The sequence below is a fragment of the Pituophis catenifer genome, unplaced genomic scaffold, assembly GCF_029215685.1.
Source record: "Pituophis catenifer annectens isolate HBS135680 unplaced genomic scaffold, rPitCat1.0.hap2 SCAF_13, whole genome shotgun sequence".
NCBI classification, from domain to species: Eukaryota; Metazoa; Chordata; class Lepidosauria; order Squamata; family Colubridae; genus Pituophis; species Pituophis catenifer.
Genome location: NW_027256893.1, coordinates 8,891,515 through 8,915,634, shown reverse-complemented (window position 1 = coordinate 8,915,634; position 24,120 = coordinate 8,891,515). Strand labels below are relative to the sequence as shown.

At 40.6% G+C, this 24,120-nt stretch overlaps 1 protein-coding gene across 2 annotated transcripts; it reads left to right on the top strand.

The window, feature by feature from the left end:
- Positions 1 to 6,149: 6,149 nt before the first annotated feature.
- On the top strand, positions 6,150 to 23,636 carry DYNLRB2 (dynein light chain roadblock-type 2). 2 transcript variants are annotated; one of them, XM_070952863.1, is made up of 4 exons: positions 6,150 to 6,260; positions 19,687 to 19,762; positions 22,598 to 22,765; positions 23,367 to 23,636. In XM_070952863.1, the coding sequence occupies exons 1-4, from the start codon at positions 6,150 to 6,152 to the stop codon at positions 23,408 to 23,410; spliced, it is 399 nt and encodes a 132-aa protein (XP_070808964.1). In that variant the 3' UTR covers positions 23,411 to 23,636. The 2 variants fall into 2 exon arrangements, with proteins under 2 accessions (XP_070808964.1, XP_070808965.1); XM_070952864.1 differs by lacking the exon at positions 6,150 to 6,260 and adding an exon at positions 16,198 to 16,294.
- Positions 23,637 to 24,120: the final 484 nt, after the last annotated feature.

The following is a 24,120-nucleotide window of genomic DNA, read 5'->3' as shown; positions in this document are numbered from 1 at the left end:
TTTATTCTATTTAATTTATATTTTTAGATAAAAGCAGCTAAATTTAAAACTTCCTTAACTTTAAATTGTTATGTCTAAAAAAAAGATAAAACTCCTAAAAAAAAATCCAATTAACTATTTTTTAAAAAAGCTCCCCCTCCCCAAAAAATAATCCAGTTACTTACCCAATTTAAGGCACAAGGCAGGCAGATAGAGTTGCTCACCAATTGGATTGATTGCAGGCAGGCAGATTCAGCTGCTAGCTGATGCAATGGATTGCAGCAGCCAAAGCAAGCCAGGAAAAGCGAGTGAGCTCAAAAGAAGCAGCAAGCAGCCAAGCAATCAAGTGGGTGTAGGAAGTTAGCACCCACCCCTTTCCTAGAAGAATGAAATATTTTGGGAAATATTAAAAAGGCAGAATATTATGTTTCCCTGGATGAGAAATAGAGAAGCATGTTTTAAAGATGAAGCAGATCCCACCTTCTTGCCCCACCCCCCACACTTGGTCAATGGGCCAGAGGCAGAAACTCAATTCCTTCCCATCTTTGTCAATGGACCATCATCTGCAACACAATAGGACCCATCTAGCAACAGAAACTAACACAATAGGACCCATCTAGCAACAGAAACTCACCACATGGCACCTGGGAAGATTACACCAGCCAGCAAGGCTAGCTAAGACCCCCACCCCTGACAACCAATCAGGATACTCTTTCGGGGGCCCAGGAAGTTCAAAGCCTGAGAGGGCATAAAACCTGGGACTCACTGCATCTCGGCCCTTTTCTGTTCAGGAACTCAAACCATGTGATCTTGTCCACCATTAAACCATCTTTCTAAGCAGTCTCCATGTTTCCAATGTCTTTTTCCCCACTTGGAGCTGAACCCAGACAGATATTTCTTCTAACATGGGCAACCGGGCTATTAGGAGGGCATGGGCGGGGGGTGGGGCAGGGATTTTTGCTACTGGTTCTCTGAACTACCTGCCACCATCGCTAATGGATTGTCCAATCCGGTCCGAACCGGGAGCATTTCACCCCTGAACAATATGTATCTTTGGAGCCAAGATATGTAAAGATATAATATAGAAAACTCAATACATATTTTTAAATAGTAGATCTCAACTTTTCTTTATTCCTTATGTCCAATCCATCCCTTGGTGAGAAGATTTAGTCCAAGTTACAAACAAACATTTGCCAAAGATATTTTATATGCTTGCACGCATTCAGTTATTATATTTATGGGTTAGCCTACATTTTAAGTACTTAAACATTGTAATGATATGGTTGACAATATTTTTACTGCTATAACTGTAAAAATGAAAACAAATAATGTTGTCAGCGAGAAAGATGTGATCAGAATTCACATTTACTGGTAAGAAATCCATGGCTGCATTTCCCTGATTAGCATTTCCGTCAAAAGAAAAATCAACTCTCGCTTTATGTTGGAGTTATACAGTGCAAGGAAAGATTGGCTCATCTCAGTCAAAAAAAAAAAAATCACTATACAACTCTATCTTAACTTAACTTGTTCCTTGAGAAATAGGATGATATAAAAATAATGTTAAAAAATAAAAATAGCCTAAATAGTATTATAACTTATAATGCTATTTAGGATATTTTGGATATTATGAATATTATAGCCGGTAGTAAATGTAAAGGTTCCCCTTGCACATATGTGCTAGTCGTTCCCGACTCTAGGGGGCAGTGCTCATCTCCGTTTCAAAGCCGAAGAGCCACGAAGATTTCTCTGTGGTCATGTGGCCAGCATGACTCAATGCCAAACATGCACGGAACGCTGTTACCTTCCCACCAAAGGTGGTCCCTATTTTTCTATTTGCATTTTTTACGTGCTTTCGAACTGCTAGGTTGGCAGAAGCTGGGACAAATAACGGGAGCTCACCCCGTTACGCGGCACTAGGGATTCGAACCGCTGAACTGCCGACCTTTCGATCGACAAGCTCAGCGTCTTAGTCACTGAGCCACCACGTCCCTGTATAGCCAGTATATACCATATAGCCAGTAGTACCGCTACATAAATATGCTCGCTGGCCATTGTCGTCAGCACCCACCAAGAAGGCACCATAAGGATGCGCTTCTCTCCATTATCAAAATGCTAAACTCAATTAACAAGTTATTTTGTCCGAGCTCACTCAAGTGAGGAACCCCTCTTCTGCTCTTCTCTTGCTCAGTGCCATCCATGAATCCCACCCAACATCCTTCTAGAGCCGTAATGGCGAACCTATAGCATTCATTACAAGATAAATACATAAATAAATACAAAATTATGTACTGTATATACCCACATATATATATATATATTCTATTCTATTCTATTCTATTCTATTCTATTCTATTCTATTCTATTCTATTCTATTCTATTCTATTCTATTCTGAACCCATTCAGAGAAATATCCATGAAAGTATGCACAAATTCACAAGCAAATATTCTTAAAAATGCAAATTGATGCAAGGTAAAAATGATTTTGTTTTCTTGGGGGGGGAATGAGGAATGCAAAGAAGACAACAACGTTGACAAGTTTCCCTGTTCGTAATTTTATTTTCTCTACGATTGGGTCCTTGAAAAAGGATCTCTTAATAAATTAGAATTATTATTCTCCCCCAAACCCACCTCCAACAAATTTCTTAAAATCTTCGAGATGCAAAGACCCAGTTCTAATGAACACAACAGGTTAATTTCCAAGCCACATTAGAAGAGCTAAATCAGTCCATATTGACAGCTTTACAACAGAAGGCAATCTTGAATAAAAGGAGGGAAAACTCATTTAATGCAAACTATGAAAAAAAAAAGAGAGAGAGGAATATCTTAGCCTCTAGAGTTCAAAGATAGAAGAAAAACTGATACGAGAGAAGAGGCAAATGGGATGGAAGGTATGATGATGTGTTTGATTTCTCTTAGACCGGTGCAAAAACAAGCTATAGAGATGGATGCAAATGAGTTCTTCACAGTTGCTTCTTCAAAACCAAGGGGCAATCATGCGAGCCCCTGCGAGATCCAGGATGTGCAGACAATCCCAATTTACATTTCAGAAAACGTGGCAAAAACATACAGCAAAAGAAAGCCACATTGCATAAATCCCTCCACAGAAAACAAACTGACAGTTTGGAAGAGTTCCTCTTCACCGTCAGGCCAGCATAAATCAAAGGCAACAGGCAATGAAATTATTAGAAGCTGTAAGGCAACAAAAGGAGAGAGAGAGAGAAAGAGGAGTTCAAAATGAAGGATGTTGGAAGAGTAAAGAGAGATGTTTCTGTGAAGTAAATAACCTATAGGAATAGGGGATTCTTAGTGTTTTCATTCAGCAAGCAAACTTCATCAGTGAGCAGCTGAAAGAGGGAATAGATCAGTGGTGGGTTGCCCCTGGTTCGCACCGGTTCTGTACAACCGGTAGTAAAACTGGCGGGAGGCTCCACCCACCAACCCTGACATCATAAAAATGCTTCTGCGCGAGCTAAACGAGCGGGCGCATGCGGCCCCATTGCGAACCGGTAGTAAAGGTAAGTAGAACCCACCCCTGGAATAGATGTTTTTGGTTTAGCAATAGCAACAGCATTTAGACTTATATACTGCTTTACAGCAGTGGTGAAATCCAATTTTTTTTTACTACCAGTTCTGTGGGCATGGCTTGGTGCACGTGGTGTGGTGTAGCTTGGTGGGAGTGGCAAGGGAAGGATACTGCAAAATCCCCACTCCTAGGGGAAGGATTTTGCAAAATCTCCATTCCCACCCCACTCTGGGTCCAGCCAGAGGTGGTATTTCCAAACTACTCAAAATTTCCGCTACTGGTTCTCCAGAACCTGTCAGAACCTGCTGGATTTCACCCCTGCTTTACAGTGCTTTACAGCCCCCTCTAAGCTGTTTACAGAGTCAGCCTATTGCCCTCAACATTTAACAACCTTGGAAGGATGGAAGGCTGAGTCAACCTTGAGCCTGGTGAGATTCAGACTGCCAAATTGCAGGCAGCCAGCAGTCAGCAGAAGTAGCCTGCAGTACTGCACTCTAACCACTGTGCCACCCCGCTCATAAGAGCAGTTATAAACGATTTTCATAAGAAGCAAATGCTTTCCTGAATGGTGGGATCACACATTTAATTACATGGATGCCAACCATATGTGAAAGTCCTCTCCACTTCAAAACTGGATGAATGTGATTCATTCTGAATAGGAGACAACAATATCTTGTCATCATGCAGGAGAATTTTGGCATTCTCCTAATCAGTTGTCACAGCTAGATGAAAGCATCTAACCAACTTGCTTGGCTCATCTCAAAAACCTAAACAATTGTTCAGACTGGTTAATGTTTGGAGGTTCAAACAAAATAATAATTAAAACAACAACAACAAGAAAAGGCAGCAAAAAGCATTTTTGTGTTGTTCTCAAAGAGCTACATTTACGTGCTCATTTTAGTCTTCCTCAGCACAAATTTATCAATACATTGTTAGGCCATTTGAATAGATTTTTAAAAATCTATTTTCTAACTGGTATAAAAATATGAAATATTTTTGAACAATTGAAAAAAAAAACCACTATGTGAAGAATGTGGAGAATCAGCTTCAGCTAAGAAAGCTCATCGGATGATTTAGCCAGTCTCTGTACCATTTACTGAACACTTTTGAATTCTTCCCCAAAGGCTGATTTCAAGGCTTTTTTTTTTTTTTTTTTTTGTAGTGCTAATACAGTAATCTCTCTTATGCGTTTGCAATGCCATTTTAATTTGTTGTTGTTGTTGTTAGTTGTGAAGTCGTGTCCGATCCATCGTGACCCCATGGACAATGTTCCTCCAGGCCTTCCTGTCCTCTACCATCCTCTGGAGTCCATTTAAGCTCACGCCTACTGCTTCAGTGACTCCATCCAGCCACCTCGTTCTCTGTCGTCCCCTTCTTCTTTTGCCCTCAATCTTTCCCAGCATTAGGACTGTATACTGAAACTAGAACTATGCTTATCATCCTACAACTGTCTTAGTATAAGGAAATACATTATCCAGACATCAACATTGTCAGTAGACTTTTTGAAGCCTCGACATCTCCAGAAGACCTTAAGCAAGCATCTAGAAGGAGGACCTTCCATACATTACACCCAGACTACAGAATGCAATCCTTAGTAACTAATGTTTGTCCTTGTCTCTTTTCTCCTGGAGGGGAATTTTTCATGCAAATCTCTCTAGCCAAGTTTTGAAATTTTAATAATTTCAGTTTTCATGTCCACATACTTTTTAAATCTGATATTCCTGTACTTGCAGTGTTGCTTCTGTTTATCAGAGTCCAATTGAAGAATAATATAAGATATAGTGAATAAATAGTAACTCCTCTTTAAGAAGTTGTCCATAGGGATAACATTGGCACGCCTGCATTCTCTGAAACACCTTTATCGCTTTCATTTAGATATCATCTCCATCTGTCTCCTCCTCCTCCTCCTCCTCCTCTTCCTTTTCTTCCTCTTCCTCCTCCTCCTCCTCTTCTTCCTCCTCCTCTTCCTCCTTCTCCTCTCCCTATGCTTCCTCCTCCACAAGGGTGAGCACACACAAAGGAAAATTCTCCTGCCTTGAATATAAAATGAATTAATAAGCACTCCCTCCCTGCTCCATTTCTAATTATCCAGTCCCAATTTAAGTAACCAAAAATTCAAAGATATACAGAATTAAGAGAAGGAATAAATATACTGCTGAAGTTAACAGCCTTCTGTAATCAGAACTGTTTAGAGCAGCTTTGTTTAGTACTAAATAAATTCATTAAAGTGCAGTTACTACTATAATAAATGTAGAACTCACTAATTACAACACTCCATTTTAAATGCAACTCAAGGGTCTCAAGCGGCCTTTAAAATGGTATAAAACCCCAGCCAATTCAAATTTAATTAAAACTATCCATGTAATTTAGTTTAAGTTTACCACCAAAGCAGGGGGACAAAGGCACACGGTAACACTCCACTAACTCTGGTTCAAATCATTTATTACGATGACAGCGTTAAAACATTTTGTTCTTGGTAAACGGATTGTGTTACATGTCAACCTAAAAGAGGTGCCTGCTGGAGCAGACAAAAACTCCTCTTAAAAATTGTGCCCTTTCTCCCACAGGGCCAGCTAGATGCGGAGCTTTCTAGGAGAACCTGGAGGCATCGACTGTTCTTCTGCTGTTGCTCTCAAATAGAACGAAGATGCAACTCCTGGAGTCTCAAACAGTGATGGAATGTTGTCTGGATTCCCAAGAGGGAGGGGCTCTGTTCCAGAGGAACAAGAGACATCAGATCTTGTGTGGGAAAAAGGAGGCGAGGACAGCTCCTCCCTAATCATTCCCAGGGTATATGTTTTACGGTGCAAGTAATCTGCCTTAGTTTGCCAAGATTTCTGTCTACAGGTAAGAACCAATAAAGGAAACTGCTTTGAATTGAATTTGAATTGATAGTCAGTTTGGTCTAGTGCAGGGGTCAGCAACCTGTGGCTCTGGAGCCACATGTGGGTCTTTCACCCCGCTGCTGTGGTTCCCTGTCACTCAAAATATGCATCACAACTGCCAATGTGCGACACCTGCAGGCACGCAATTTATTAAGTTTTTCAACCCCGGTAGGTCAACCATGGATAAATCCAAGAAAAGAAGAATTTCAGAAGAAAACAGAAGGTTTAATTCAACTACATAAGCTAGTTTTGTAGCCGCTCAAGAAATAGTCAGGCACGGGAAGAGTTTTGTGGCTCCCAGTGGGTTTTTTTTTTTCTGTGGGAAAGGGGTCCAAATGGCTCTTTTGAGTGTTTAAGGTTGCAGACCCCTGGTCTAGTGGTTAAGGAACCAGACTGGAAAGCAAGAGATAATGAGTTCAAGTCTCACCTTAGCCATATGAAAAGTCAGTTGATTGATTTTTGGCCAACATCAGGAGACTGTGAGTACTAATACCACCTTAGCCAAGAAAAGCCAGTGGATGACCTGGGACCAGCCCCCCAGTCTCTCACCTCAACTCATCTCACAGAGTGGTTGCCGTGGGGAAAATAGGAGGAGGGAGGTGTGTTGGATTCGTTAACTGCCTTGAGTTATTTTTAAAAATAAAAGTGCAGAGGCCATGCTAATCTGGAGGAAATTATTGGACCAAAAATTGATATGAAGCCAGAGTTATTCCTTTTGGGTATAATAAAGGGAAATGTAAGTAAAGAAATTCAATATATCATGCTCCTTATAATCAGTGCAGCCAGAATTACATTCGCCCAAAATTGGAAGCAAGAAAACAGTCCATCAAATGCAATGATCATAAAAAAGGTGCTAGAATGTGCAGAAATGGACACATTAACGATGGAATTAGGGGACAGAGAGGAAAGAGTGTATTATGAGACGTGGAACAGGTGGTATAATTGGCTTGAAAAGAAGTCAAAAATTAATGTATAGTGAATGTATAGGAAAGATAACAAAACGAAAAAATATATATTTAGAGTTTAGTAGACATGTAAATATTGTATATATTATACAAATAAGCAACTATGAAATAAGAATGCATATGTATAAAACAATAGGCCTATGGATAAGTTGAAATTAAGAAAAAATTCCGATAACGGGAAGCTGTAATAGTTTCATTATGATTTTAAAGGTTAAAAATGTTGAATAAAAATTATTTTAAAAAATTATAAAAATGAAAGTGGCATACAAATACATTAATTTTAAAAATTAACTCAACGTGCCTTTCTTGGTTTTTGGAGCCTGGCCCAGACTTTCTCAAAAAAAATGGCCAATATACTGTGATTTTAATATTGAATATAACCGAAAGGAAAATCATAGACTGGGAGCAACCACATGAACTCTACCAAATTAATTTATATAAATGATACAGTTTGGATCATGACTTGCAAATCTTTTGGCGCATCCCCACTAGTATCCAACTCCACGCAGGAAGGGAGGGGAGGAAATGGAAGAGTGTCTGCTTTGCTTGCAAAAAAAACCTCAAGTTGCATCTGCGGCATTTCCATGCAGATTTGGAAAACCTTGGAAAGCTTCAGCAAAATGGTTTTATATTCCTTAATCAACAGCTCAGATCCAAAGCTCTAAGAAGGAGCTAAATTAGATTAAATTGAGAGTTCATCAGAGTCTTTATTTTTTTCCCCACTGAGGACACCTTTAGGAAGTAATCAGCCCTGAAAAACAATTTCCCACTTTTGTCTTAACTAGGCATCCCATGCTTACTAGAAACTAAACTATATAGTTAATTCAGTGGTGGGATTCAGCCAGTTCGCACCACTTCGGGAGAACCAGTTGTTAACTTTCTGAGCAGTTTGGCAAACTGGTTGTTGGAAGAAATCATTAGGGTAGAGAACCGGTTGTTAAATTACTTGAATCCCACCACTGAGTTAATTCAAGATCAAGTGAGGTACTACTACCACTCTATAAAGCCTCAGTAAAACCATACCTTGAATTCTGCATCCAGTTTTGGTTACCACATTATAAAAAAAGATGTTGAGATTCTAGAAAGAGTGCAGAGAAGAGCAACCAAGATGATTAGGGGACTGGAGGCTAAAACATATGAGGAACGGTTGCAGGAACTGGGCATGGTTAGTCTAGTGAAGAGAAGGACCAGGGGAGACAGGATAGCAGTCTTCCAATATTTGAGAGGCTGTCACAGAGAGGAAGGGGTCAAGCTATTTTCCAAAGCACCTGAAGGCCAGACAAGGAACAATGGATGGAAACTGATCAAGGAGAGATTCAACCTGGAAATGAGGAATTTTTTGACAGTGAGAGCAATCGATCAATGGAACAGAAGTTGCCTCTGGAAGTTGTGGGAGCTTCATCACTGGAAGCTTTCAAGAAGAGACAGGACTGCCATCTGTCAGAAATGGTACAGGGTCTCCTGCTTGGGCAGGTGGGGGAACTAGATGATCTACAAGGTCCCTTCCAACTCTGTTAATCTGTAATCTCTGTAATCCTTACTAACATGTAATTTCTTTCTGATGCCTAAACTGAGGAAGTCTGGGGGTGAGAGTGAGGAAATAAAGAGGGTTGAAGGGCTATAACACAACATGCCCAACCAAAGCAACCCAATTGCGAGTCCATTCAAGGGATATTTTCTTTCTCTTTTTTTCTTTTTTATAAATGTTATTCATTAATACTTTTTTGAAAAACAGTCCATGGTCAGTGTATACCATTTACAAATTTAAAAAGACCAAAAAAGAAGAGTGGTTTTAAACGTTGGCATACAAGCTAATAACAATAATAATGATATGATAACCATAGTAATAATATAATCAAAAAGCTTTTAGCTAAGTTGCTTCTTACATTAAAATATTGTAATTATCTACCTTCTTATTTATAAGTATGTATAATGCAGAAGTGAGCCACAGAAAAGGCTCCAAAAAGTGCTTGGGCAGACAAGACTAAATAAATATTGATGGGTTTCAAAAAATTTTACTACCAGTTCTGTGGGCATGGCTTGGTGGGCGTGGCAGGGGAAGAATACTGTAAAATCTCCATTTCCACCCTACTCCAGGGGAAGGATACTGCAAAATCCCCATTCCCTCCCCACTCCAGGGGAAGGTTACTGCAAAATCCCCATTTCTTCCCGATCAGCTGGGACTTGGGAGGCAGAGAATAGATAGGGGTGGGGCCAGTCAGAATTTTTACTACCGGTTCTCCGAACTACTCAAAATTTCTGCTACCGATTCTCCAGAACTGGTCAGAACCTGCTGCAATCCACCTCTGGTTTGCAGATATAAAGGGGTCTCCAGGTTGACTAGAATGATTTACAAGGAACCAACCATCATATCTTAGCTTCTCCACTTGAGCCATGTTAGTGCCTGCACCAGAAAAAAAAAACCCAGAATACTGTCAAGTAAAACTTGTAGCAAAGCTATTTTTTGCACGTGCGAATGGATATATACACATGCAAAACGATTGCCACAAATAGAAGCACTCTCCATAGTTAAGTTACCCAAATGGGATAACAGTTTTGATGTCAAATTGTCTTCAACTTTTATGTTGCTATTTTTCCTCTCACAACAGCTGCTGGTAGGAAGATGACTGTAGAGAGAAAAAGAAAGCCGTTTTTTTTTCCTTTTGCGTTCATGTAGATGAGGTGAGAGAACAGATGATTCCTAAATGAAGGGCTTAAAATTATAAGAAGAGAGCCTGTTGGCAATAATCAAAATAATTCATCTTGGCATAATAACAGTAACAGTGCAGCTGGCTGGAAACATAATAAAAACAAAAACGAACAGAATCAGAAGCATTTGGAACAAAATAAAAATAAAGCTAGCACTTTCCTGATGTTACCTTGGGAAAAAAAAACTCAAGGAACTGAGCCTCTTAGTTCAATTGTCAAGTTTTATACAAGTTCGGGATTTATGGACTACCGTATTTTTCAGAGTATGAGACGCACTTTTTCACCCCCTAAAAGAGTGTGAAAATTTGGGTGTGTCTTATACACCGAATGTAGCCCCGCCCACCCACCGGCCCCCCAGAAAACGGGGCATGCGGAGGCGGCAATAGGCTATGGCAATCTCTGCAGCCTGAAACAGGTGATCTTTGGGAGGCTGATCCAACCGACAATCAGCTGCTTGTGCTAATCAGGCTGAAGCTGAAGCTGACCAGGCTGTTTGCTGCAAGGAGGCAAATTGCTGGGAGGCAGAGGCAGAGGCAGATTTTTTTTTCTTGTTTTCCTCCCCAAAAAAGGTAGGTGCGTCTTATAGTCCGGAGCATCTTATATTCTGAAAAATATGGTAATTCAACTGAGGACAGATTCTGAAAGAGGAGGATAGGAGAATTTGGAGAAATGAGGGATCCTTGCTGATCTCAGAGTCTGGTTGTTTTCTTGAAGACCTTTCATTACCCAAACTAGGTAACCCCATCAGTGCTAGCTCCAAATTCTTCTCATTCTGTTCTTCTGTTCAACTAAAAAAGAGCATCAAGAATCCTTTATTTCAATCCTGAGCTACAAATATTCTCCTTTACCGGAACTTGGAGAAAATTATTGGATTTGAAACTTAGTTATACTGTGCCTATTAAGAGCTATAGCTTCAGGTAGGAACATGAGAGTTCTAGGTTTTAGAAGACTCCTGGGCAGGATACTAAAATTGGACTGAAATGTGTCCTCCAATTTTCAACAGGGACCAATCAACTCCAGTTTGTTCAATAGATTACAGATCAAGGAACTGTGGGTTTACCTACTGCATCGATCAGAAAGGTCGGCAGTTCGGTGGCTCGAATCCCTAACACAGGTCTCCTGCGTGAGCAGGGGGTTGGGCTAGATGACCTCCAAGGTCCCTTCCAACTCTGTTACTGTGAACCAACAACATTTGTCTTCCTAACTACCCCATAAGACTGTAGAAAGATGAAAGCTGGACATCTTCAAAAACAGGATGAATTCCTTCCAGAGGTGGGTTTCAGCAGGTTCTGTCCAGTTCTGGAGAACCGGTAGCAGAAATTTTGAGTAGTTTGGAGAACCGGTAAATACCACCTCTAGCTGGTCCTGCCCCCATCTATTGCCTGCCTCCAGAGTCCCAGCTGATCGGGAGGGAATGGAGATTTTGCAGTATCCTTCCCCTGGAGTGGGGTGGAAATGGAGATTTTACAGTATCCTTCCCCTGCCCCGCCCACCAAGCCATGCCACGCCTACCAAGCCACACCCACAGAACCGGTAGTAAAAAATTTTGAAACCCACCACTGATTCCTTCCCCAACTTGGGGATTCTGTGATATTTTGGGAGCAACGCTCCCAGAATTCCCCTGTGCTTTCTAGTCTCAAAACTTCTAAAAGGTACCAGTTGGAGGAAACTTGTGAGGAATAGAAAGATCAGAACGAAATTATGGAGACTGCTCCTCGCAGTGTTACACCAAAGTAAGGTCCATGCATGTAAGCATAAAGAAGCAATTTTCCACTTACACTTGCTGGCTGTTAAAGAGTTAAATGGGGTAATGTAAGCCAAGAAGCATGAAAGGCTGTTGCTGGGTAATACCTACACCAAATCTTCTAGGAGCTCCATCACCTTTAACATTCAGGAGTCAAGAAGAGCAACTGCTGTCTGTGCATTATGGATCACCAAGTTATTGACAATTGCACCCGGGAATCCATTTGAAATTCCACAAGGAAACTCATGAATCATGCTCGAGAAGAGAGTTTGGGAAGACAGACACCCTTATTTACATTTCCGTTACTTAGGCTCCTACAAGCAATGAACATTTCCTTGGCTTTTATTTACACCCAGGCCTAATGAAAGCATCTCACCAGCTCTGAAGCTAGCAGGAGTGTGGTTTGTTGTTGTTTTTTTCCCTCCCCTGTTCCTCCCACCAAAAAGCAGCAGAGCAGTAGGGTTCCCCGTTCTTCTCAGATGTCAAAACTAGTATGTTATTTATTAACTTGCTTTTCCTGCGCAGCACTCTTGGAGTGGCAGATCCATCAAAGGAATGTTATTCTGACATTGTGTCCAGAGATTTCTGCGTAGATTTAGCACCGTCTGTCCTTTGCAGCCTCTGGGCTGCTGAGAGATTGAACTGAATAATGCATTTGGTTAGCAAGCTGTCAGAGAGGCAGAGAAGGTAACTAAAGCATTTAGAGGTTCACTAAGTTACAATGCCACATGAAGGAGAAATTCAACCGGTGATGCTAGGCTGGGTCGCTTAATGCATTGCTCCATTCAGTGCAATCGTGAAAATTTATTTATTTATTTATTTTGCAGAGGAACAAAACTTCTGAGGACCTGCAAGACAGATGTCAGCACAGAACTATTTTACACTGATGTTCTGCCCCAGCTACAGATCCCAAAGAACACAGCACACACAAACTCTGAAAAAAACTTAGTTTACTCAAATAACGCAGTTTTATCAAATGCTGGCTGTTAAAAAGCGTTCTTAACAGCCTGCCAGAATTCCACAGATAAGATTCAGAGTCTTACTGGAGTTGGCAAAAAGCCCAGAAGCAAGGTTGTAGAGAAATCCCAATGCGATGATTAGCGAACTGAAGTTGTTTCCTGCAGCTTGTTGCAAGCTGTGTTCTTTCTTAAATAGGCTAAGGGAGTGGCCAATTAGCCCCAAGCCTTACTCTCGAGGAGACCTCCTCCTGAGGAGCCACTCCTGTCTTTTGGCAGCTCTGCGTGCCCGTGCATCGAGAAGAGGCTCCTCCTCTTCATCCTCTTCACTTAAAGGAGCCTCTGGAGTTCTGAAGGCCCTGGCTGAATCCCTGCCTCTGGCACCACATCTTCTTCAGCCTCCTCGTTGTCCGACTCGAGCGCCGGCTGCACAGGCTGCTGGCGCAGCATCACACCAGCCTCCTCGTCGTCGGGATCAGCAACAATCTGTGCAGGCTGCTGGCGGGCCCAACAACTGAACAAGTAGCTTTATGAAATGAAGATCCGACACAGAAGAGACTAGCTCAGGGTAGAATTGTGGGGTCCCTGGTGTTCTGTGAGTCTGATTGTTTTCTTGCAGACATTTCATTATCCAAATAGGTGACATCATCAGTGCAGTGTGCCTAGTTGGGTAATGAAACATCTGATTTACTCCTTAATTATGTGGAAACGCAATTTCACTTTTGAAACCACAAAATTATAATCCAGAATTAGCAAATTAGTTCATTTGATTCTGTAATATTTATTTAGCCCACTTTAATAAACTGTGGTATGGTGGGCATATAGTTTGGGCAAGACATAGATTATGGCTTGATGTGATTTATTCAATAAACCATGGTTTAAATAATAAACTTTGTAAGAACCTTTGGTAGCATGCGTAACATACTTAAAATGTTAGTTTAAAATGACTGAGAAAACTGTATTACCGTGTTTCCCTGAAAATAAGACCCCGTCTTATATTTTTTTTGAACCCTGAAATAAGCGCTTGGCCTTATTGCCATGCACTCAAAAGCCTGATTGGGCTTATTATCAGGAGATGTCTTATTTTGGGGGAAACAGGGTATTGCTTATATCTCTATAGTGTATCTTGACAAACCTCTTACCAACTCTATTATATCAGTAAATGACAACAAAACTTGCGGTCAGATTCCAAAAACCAATAAATACACATTGGGTTGCTTCAAAGCATGTCTCTTTATGGTTTCTCACCTAGAGACAGAAATCTTGCCAAACTAAAATAAACTAAAGGAGCCTTGGTGGCGCAGTAGTTAGAATGGAGTATTGCAGGCAAACTCTGCCCATAGTCTGGAGTTTGATCCTGACTGACTCCAGGTTGACTCAGCCTTCCATTCTTCCAAAGACGATAAAATGAGGACCCAGATTGTTGGGGGCAAGATGCTGACTCTGTAAACCGCTTAGAGAGAGCTGTAAAGCAACTGAATGGAGCCGAGTGTTTACTGGCTGGGCCTGGATGTCCTTCCTGTCCCCAATGCGGAATATTCTCATTGTGCCGAGAGAGAGAAATATCTGCCTCTACCTAGGATCGAACTCACAGCCTCCTGATTGTGAGGCGAGAGCCACTTTCAGAGATAACTCCAGGATATTCTACCTTTAAAATATGTGTTCTACTACCAAGCTACCAGTCTCTCCCTACAGTTGAGGCAAATAAATGGTTTCAAAGCCACTGTATTTGGGGGGGCGGGGGGCGGAGAGGAGTCGATCCCCGATGAGAAACTGTCGTATTCAAACTTTCCTTCAAACTGGGTCTGAAAAGTTAGCAGAATATGAAATATTTATTCCCTACAAACTGCTCCGTAAGCTTATTGCTCTGATGGAATAAAAAGAAGGCTGTGCCATTTCCAAGCAAGCTGAAGTTATTATCAATTTGCTCCCGATATAAAGGAGTGATTTCCAGAGACTTACATCTGCTCTCTATAGAAAAAAAGAAAATGGTAAAATTCCATTAGCATTCAAACGCAGGTGCAATTGCTGGCACTCTGGAGGTACTCGCAGCCTGCATTTAATCAAAAACACCAGCTATGGCTTGAATTGTCTTAGCTGGACTTGAGTGGCCTGCAAAAGGTGTGTTTGAGGAAGACATCCAGGATCAAGCAAAGAATTGGACTGGACTAACATTTACTGTCAAAGTAAATCCATCCTTGTGCAAAACATAATTATTTTTTTAAGCCTTATCGCTAATTAACTCCACAAGCTCTATTTCATCCTGGTCAACCGCAATTCTTGAACCCAAGTTACATTCGAAAGCACGTTGGTATTCTTGCACCAGGATCCAAGGGGAATATGGAATCAAATCACTCTTTCAAGCAGAAATTGTGTTTATCTCCATGTAATATAATGGTAGCACCATCTAGAGGATGGTTGCAATCCTTCAACTCAAAGCAATCGCTTTAACGGGGCTTTTTTTAAATAAGGAAACAAGCCTTGAAAGAAGGGGGGAAGGAGAGGAATGGGAGAAAGGAAAGTGAAGTAGGATGAGGTAGCAGAGGAGGAAGGAGAAAGTAGGAGAGGAGGGAGGGAAGGGAAAGAGTAGAAAAAGAAGGTTTGTTGCAAAATGAGGGAAGGGTAGAAGAGCAATTCCGAATGTAATTAAAATGCCTTATTTTAATGCTTTCTTTAAGGAAAACATGTATATGTACGATTAATTATGTATAAGAAAATGTACATTTTATATTATGTGTATAAGAAATAAAACTGAGAAACTTTTCAAAAAAATAAAATAAAAATTACAATAATAAAGCTACTATTTATTAAATTAAAGATGTTTAATTTTTTAAATTACATTTAATTTCTTTAAATGAAAAAAAAACTTGTTTTTAATAAAAAATGAGAAGAGTGATATTGTTTTTAATTTTAATTCTGGGAGTTGAAATCCGCCAGGCTTAGAAGTTGCTAAGATTGAAAGACAGCGCTCTAATTTGATGGCAGAGGGGTCTCTCCTCTCATTTGAAGCACACCCCCCCCCCAGAATAACCACCCTGAAGAAACAGGAACTTTGAATAGGGACAACCCCACCCTAACCTCAACCTTCTTCCAAGCATTTAAACCAGGGGTCTCCAACCTTGGCAACTTTAAGATTTGTGGACTTCAACTCCCAGAATTCCTCAGCCAGCAAAGCTGGCTGAGGAATTCTGGGAATTGAAGTCCACAAGTCTTAAAGTTGCCAAGGTTGGAGACCCCTGATTTTAAACCCATTTCCTATCCTGGTTCTAGCTAGAAATCTCTCCCCACTCCTTCATTGCAGCGCCAATGCTTTGCATAGACAGACAGACAGACAGACAGCCGCCAGGACCATGTGACCGAGGAGCAAAGAGCAAAAAAAAAAAAAAAAAAAAGCCACTCCACCTGAGCCCCGCCTCTTCTCGTCATCGCACTTCCGGCCTCTCGGCCGTTCTCCCGCCCTGCCGCTTCCGGTCGGGGCTCCATAGCAACCGAGGCCTAGCCGGTAGACGCCGGTCGATTGGAGCCTCGTCATGGTAAAACGGAGGGACGGGGTTTGGGAACTATGGGGCAGGCAGGGGCGTCTGTGAGCGAGCCGGATGGCTGGGTGGGAAAGGAGGAGGAGGAGGAGGAGAGCAATGGCGGGTCGGGGGTGTTGAATCTTATCCTGCCCCGCTTGGGCTGGCTGGGAATTCTGGGTGGGGTAGTCTACCTCCAGGTCTCCCATTGATAGGGCCGTAGGTGGCTTTCAAGGTTAGAAAGTGCTTTTTTCAAAAGGCGATCGGATTTTCTTTGGGTTTTTTTTTTCTTTCCTTGAAGACGTTTCGCCTCTCACCCAAGAAGCTTCTTCTGTTCTGACTGAATGAATGGGGGGGCAGGGGGAATGGAAGGATTTGTATTCTTGGCGTGAAATATTAAAGGCCAATCATTAAAACAATTGCCCCCATGGCACCCTGGGCAAGTGACCCCCTCAATCATAAACACAAGGATGGACAACAGGGTAAGTCAAACACCTAGAGACATAGCCACATCTTCCCAACCTTATGAAAGGCCGATAGGGACAGGGCCACCTCAGTCTGTCGAGGGTTACTTTTCTATAAAGCCAGGACTCTTAATTTCGAAGATGGGAGGAGGAGATAGACCAGACCACGGTCTGATGAATGAAAATTGAGTCCTAAGGAAAGGTGGAGTGGGGAAAGGGTCTCAGGAACCTCCTTAGGTTTTAGGTAAAGTGAAAGTAAGGAAGGGGAAAGACCCTGTTCGCATACCTGTTATGTTATGTTATCTAATGTGATCTAATTCTGGGTTTTATTTAATTGACCAAACTAAGTAATAATTTTAATTAGCAATTTTATGATGTTTGTGTGTCTATATTTTTCTTGACTGTACACCGCCTTGAGTCCTACGGGAGAAAGGCGGTATAGAAATATAATTAATTAATTAATTAATTAATTAATTAATTAATTAATAATAATAAATAATAAATAAATAAATTAAATAATAAATAAATAATAAATAAATAAATTAAATAAATAATAAATAAATAAATAATAATAAATAAATAAATAATAAAAAATAAATAAATAATAAATAAATAAATAAATAATAAATAAATAATAAATAAATAAATAATAATAATAAATACCTTCCTTACATGCCAAGAAAACATTATAGGACACCAAAGGAGTTTCCAAGCCTTTTATCTTCATTACTTACAAGAGCAAGTGTGCACGGAAGGGAAAGACCATGCAATTCAAGAGCAAGAGAGTTACTATCTAACAACTAAAACTATGGATCTTCTCCCCATGTAAGCCCCATTGATCTCAACTGAATTAACTTTATTTTATTTAAAAAAGCATTTAGAGGTTATTTGCCCCACTTATGAGGATGCTTTACATACTCCAGAACCAGTGGTGGGTTTTCAAAACTTTTTACTACCGGTTCTGTGGGCATGGCTTGGTGGGCGTGGCATGGCATGGCTTGGTGGGCGTGGCTTGGTGGACGTGGCAGAGGAAGGATACTGTAAAATCTCCATTCCCTCCCCACTCTAGGGGAAGGTTACTGCAAAATCCCCATTTCCTCCCGATCAGTTGGGACTCAGGAGGCAGAGAATGGATGGGGGTGGGGCCAGCCAGAATTTTTACTACCAGTTCTCTAAACTACTCAAAATTTCCATTACCGGTTCTCCAGAACTGGTCAGAACCTGCTGAAACCCACCTCTGTCCAGAACAAAGACAGGCAGATAAAGTAATGAGTCTATTGAGATATAGGTAAACGGAGAAGTTGCTAAATGGCATTATGATAGAATGCTCAGTTATAAAGATGCAGATCTTTGACTTGTCTGGACTTGACATTATGGATTCAAAAGGTTGAGGGCTTTAACAAAGTATTTAGCTTGGTTTTTACATAGTAAAATAGTCCTGGGAAACCAGGAAGAGTATGTAAACAAATATATCAAAATGCTTGCACTGTCATTAAGGAATTCTCTCTGAAAGCAACAGTCAAGTTTCTTCTCTAACCATCTTTAAATGAGTTCCAGAACTCTTTTCGATACCATAAGGTTCTGTTTTTAATGACTTGCTGATTTTAATGTTTTCGCTCTTTGATTTTGGATGTTACTTAGTAAAATAAATATATATAATAACATTTTCAAAGGAAGGAAAGGGGGCACTTTTCAGCTTTAGCTATATAACATGTAAAAGTTTTACAATTATTAGCCCTGGATTTGTTTGAAATATATCATTTGGTATTCATTCATTTTTACATAAAAGTATAAATTCAGAGAGGCAGGCCCTTCTGTGACCCTATGTTGAATAGTTTAAATTAAGTTGAATTATTTGTCTGCAGTCTCTTATAAGCCGTGTCTATGTGCAGTATAGATTTTTACAGCTAGGTTTTTCATGAAACAGTCTGTGTGTGAAGGAAGCTGTTGCTTGCTCAGATAAAACAGAGCAGTAGTTTAATTAAACTGGATTTTGAGGAACTGGATCTCTGGTAGTTTAACTGTGACCACTGCTTCCTTTGAAGGGGAAGCGTCAAAAGGGAGAGCCAGTTGCCAGCAGGAAAACCACAGAGGATAATGCATTCATCTCTGTTTTTACGGCATGGAGAGAAGTCACTGACAGACTCCAGCCAACCATGACTGCTCAGCAAGTAGCCTTTAACATGGCACAACTCTCCCTCTTGCTTCCGAGTTGGTTCATTCATATAGAGCACCTCTTTTTCAAAATGCTGTGATTGTGCAGGTGCCCGTCCACAATGGAACCAAAATGAAAAGCATTGGATAAGCTAGGGCCATGATGGCGAACCTATGGCATGCGTGCCACAGGTGGCACGTGGAGCCATATCTGTTGGCATGCGAGCATTGCCCTAGCTCAGCTCCAGCAAGCACGTGCGCACCCACCAGCTGATTTTTGGGCCTTTCAGGCCCAATGGAAATCAGGAAACGTGCCATTTCTGGCATCCGGAGGACCTCCGGGGGGATGGGGAAGGCCGTTTTTGTCCTCCCCAGGCTCCAAGAAAGCCTCTGGAGTCTGGGGAGGGCAAAAAATGGGCCTACCAGGCCCACCGTGCCATCGCGTGCCAAAAGCGGGGGTAGCATGGGGGGTGGGGGTTGCATGTGCATGCATGGAGGGCAGGGGGCATTGAATTATGGGTGTGGGCATGCACATGCGCGATCCCCCCCTGCGCTCCCCCCACTTTTGGCACGCGACGGCAAAAAGGTTAGCCATCACTGAACTAGGGAGTGAAGGAAGGAAGGAATAGATTTGCTCGCCAGGATTTCTTTGCTGGTGCTCTGTGGCTGCCTATATTGTGGAGATAAGAGTCCAAAGTCAGACAAGAGGTAGTGTGTTAAAAAATACATTAGCTGAGGTCTTACAGCCTAGTTTTCAGGTTTCATACTTCAGTATGTTTGTTTCTTTTACAGGCAGAGGTAGAGGAAACACTGAAAAGGATTCAGGCCCACAAAGGAGTTATTGGAACTATCGTCGTAAACGCAGAAGGTGAATATCTACCATACACACATGCGCGCACTCTTGTTATTTTTCTTAAAAACATAATGGAAAACTTTTTGGAGTCACACAACATACTAAGCTAAAATATTGTGTACTGATTGTGGCTCAAGTGGATGCAGTTAACCATGGGTTATTGCTTTTGATAAATAGCCTGCATTTATGCAGCATATATCAAGAGTGGACAGCTATTTTTAGACCGAAGCCCTTGTATAGTTTTGCAAAACCCACCAGAAGCCACTTTCTGAAAAGTTGGTAAGAACTAAGCAATGCATCCTCTATTGAAATTAATCAGCACAGCAGGCAAAACAATTGACTTGGTTCCCCACAATGATTTTCTTTTCATCACCAATAGCAGTTATTGAACTAATTAACTTAAAACCCTACCTAATGAATGTAGATTTCTCCATAGGTTAAGTGGTAACTAGTAAAGCACATCAAAAGCATTGTTATTTTAAGCTAAAAAAACACACAAGATCACAAGGACATTTGCATTCATACTATAGTGAGGAGATGGCAGATGGCCTTGAATTTCATTGTGTTGCTTTTAATAATTGCAGAACATTTTACAATTTGCTGAATTGGATCTGTTAGTAATGTTCAATCCTGCTAGTAATGTTCAATTCAAAAATGGTTAGATGAAAATATGACTTGACTTTCCCAAAAGTTTTGTTGTGGACAAAAGTCAAATTGGCTTAATATTTGTGTTATGACCTTTTTAAAATGCACAAAAAAACCTATCTCCTTCCAATAAAAAAATCAGGGTTTTTGTAATGTAGTCCATCATTGTTGCCTGCCTTCAAATAATGTTACTCTATGATTTCTTCCAAAGTTCTGAAACCCCAAAATATTTTGCTAGAGAATTCCTCCTTAGCATAGACTGGCTCAAAGCTTTGGAGAGTAGTCATGAATGGAAAATGGAGAATATATAGACCCCATGGCAGCCAGTGACTTCACTCCTCAACCAGGAGGTTGATTTGCAGTTATTGTATTCATTCGTTCACTTTCCACGAACATTTAATGCTAATCCCTTAAAAAAGTAATTTGAAAAGTAAAACAAATCCCCAAGGAAATCAATTAACAAGTGGGATCTTAGACTGAAGGTATATTAGGTTAATTGTAGCAAGGATGTGGTCTGTTGTATCTGGCATATGTGCATGTTTAAATTGACGCCTTGCCCAGACTGATGCTGCCTTTCACACTGCCACAAAACTAGGAGGTTTTCCTTCCTTGCATCTGATATTAAACAGACCTGGGGGCTGGAAGCCACGGAAGTTCATGAACTTTTTTACTTTAACCTTATAATAGGCTGGTGGTAATTTGGTGCCAAAATTTGTGAAGCTTCTTGCATCAAATTCAAGATAATTACATTATAAAGAGTTGTGGTTTTTTTGCACTAGATATAATTCCCTCCTTCCAACAGAAGTATCAAAACTCCCTATTCATTTGGCAAAGATGGGCTTTCACTCGGATTAATATCCCAGGGCATTAAAGTGCCCAAAGCTTCTGTCCTTTTCAGGATGGCCTCTGGCATAAAACAGAGATTGTAAGGAAGATTCCTCCCCTACCGCAGCAATTAGTTTCATCTGTTCTTGGCGATGTATCAGAAAGAGAAGCTCCCAAGTCATGGCCTGCTTGACAGGGCAATTCTATAAAAGTAAACTCATGGATGTCAGTGTTGCACACATGAAATTTAATAAATGACTTCAAACACCTGATTTTTTTTGTGCAGTGATTGCCAACCTGTCTTATGGAATCTTGTCTAGAATAAAATAGAATAACAGAGTTGGAAGGGACCTTGGAGGTTTTCTAGTCCAACCCCCTGCTTAGGCAGGAAATCCTACACCACTTCAGACAAATGGTTATCCAACCTCTTCTTAAAAACGTCCAGTGTTGGAGACTTCTGGAGGCAAGTGGTTCCACTGATTAATCGTTCTAACTGTCAGGAAATTTCTCCTTAGTTCTAAGTTGCTTCTCTCCTTGATTAGTTTCCACCCATTACTTCTTGTCCTGCCCTCAGGTGCTTTGAGATATTGGAACACTGCTGTCATGTCTTCCCTAGTCCTTCTTTTCATCAAACTAGGCATACCCAGTTCCTGCAACCGTTCTTCATATGTTTTAGCCTCCAGTCCCCTAATCATCTTTGTTGCTCTTCTCTGCACTCTTTTCTAGAGTCTCCACATTTCCTATTGAAAAGCCATCCCCTTTGTATATTGCTTTGGTGAGACCACGCTCGGAATACTGTGTCCAGATTTAATCACCATTAGGCAAAAAAGATATTGAGATTCTAGAAAGAGTGCAAAGAAGAGCTGAGAAAATGAGGGGAACTGGGGCTAAAGCATACGATGATCGGTTGGAGGAATTTGGAATGTCTAGTCTAACAAAGTGAGGGACTGGAGTGACGTGGTAGCCGTCTTCCAATATTTGAGGGCTGCCACAGATAGGAGAGGATTCTCCACCTATTCTCCAAATCACCTGAGAGCAAAACCATTAATTTCACTGGAGATTTTTGAAAAGAAATTAGACAGGCATTATAAATGGTCTTCTGCTTCATGGGGTGGGGGGAAGAGGGGGTTGGACTAGAAGACCTTCGAGGTCCCTTCCAACTATAGTATTCTGTATGACTCCAGAAGCTGTCAAATGTTTCAGACCAAGAAATCTGTGCTGTCAACCTCTAATTTAGTATTTATTGGAATCCTCTGAATACCAGAGGATGGGCTGTTCTCAGTTTAGGCACAGCTGGATTTTTTTTTCTCGCCCAGGGTACTGATAGCATTGAAAAGTTTGGTGACATTTGAAAGCCATTCCTAATATTCCTTTTCTCAGGGATCCCAATCCGAACAACGCTCGACAACTCCACCACAGTTCAGTATGCTGGCCTTCTCCATCAGCTCACCATGAAAGCAAAGAGCACCGTCCGAGACATTGATCCCCAGAACGATCTCACCTTTCTCAGGATTAGATCAAAGAAACATGAAATTATGGTTGCCCCAGGTAATAACTTTTGTCTTTTCCCTGCCGTTACTTTGATGGCTAGTGATGTTCTTTAAATTTCTGCAGGCCTGCCACAAAATGTCTGTTTAATCATACATTATTTAAGCTGGGGATCACTTTAAGGATAAGCTGCCTGATGCCAGGGCTTTCAAGTGTTGACATATCAAGGCAGCAGAGTCTTATTTTATCTGTCAGGATTGTGGCAGCATCTGAATCCAGCTGGTGGCTATGCTGAACGAGATGAAGAACTGATCTAAGGCAGCTTGTTATGTAATGGGAATAATTGTTCCAAGATGGATTTGCCCAATTAACAGACAGTTGCACTAATCAACCATTATTGCAACAGTTTACATTTGGAAGATAGTGTAAAATATTAAGCAGATTTTTTCTTGGGCTTTTTTTGGTTTATATATCATAATGGTATTGAACTATTACATTACTGTATTGAAAATTGAAGTTTTACTTCCCATTATGGGGAAACTGGAATAAGCAGTGGCTTTGTTTGTGTCAACCATAATAAATTATGAAAAGGAATATTAGAAATCAAACGTGGAATTAAAAATTGCTGTGTTTCATCATTTTATATTTTCTCCTCCCACAGATAAGGAGTATCTCCTTATTGTTATCCAGAATCCATGTGAATAGATCTACTACACCAGTCTAAGGGAGCAGTGCTACAATTTTGGAAGTGTCCAGTCTAGTCTCTACTAAATTAACGTCATAACATTCCACTAAGAAGTTTGTCTCAAATGTAAAACTGTGGAATCAGGAAAGGTCTTTGTCTCATACGATCTCATTGTATTTGCCTTTTGATTATGAAAATGTATTCCTAACTCCTTAAAAAAATAATAAACCCAAATGTTTAAAGCAAGCATTAATTTGAATGTGTCTGTGTGTAATATTCAAAACACACATCTAAAACTAGAACTATCACTCAAAAACAATAAGGAAGTTAGAATTGAGGAACGGTTGCAATTCATCTGAAGATAAAGTACATTTAAATATCTTTCATTTCAGTTTAACAAACATTCAGGTTCAAATAAAATGTATTTGGAATTAGTGAATTCAGTAGCATATTAGGCTCCAGTGAGGGGGAAAAAGAACATTTAGTTTTTTCTGATTGAACTCATTAAAAGCTACATTTGGCAGCCGCTAAAACTAATGTTGCCATTTTTCTTATTCAATTTGCTTAAAGCATATTTATGTGACTGTAAACATAGTAACTCAGAGTAACTTCCAAATAATGTAATACACCAATTCTTAAACATGGAAAAGGAATTGTGAAAGAATGGGGGAAATCTAGCTGAAAGTAAATTCAGTTATTTTTTATTCGCTGAATTGTTTCCTGTGTCAGT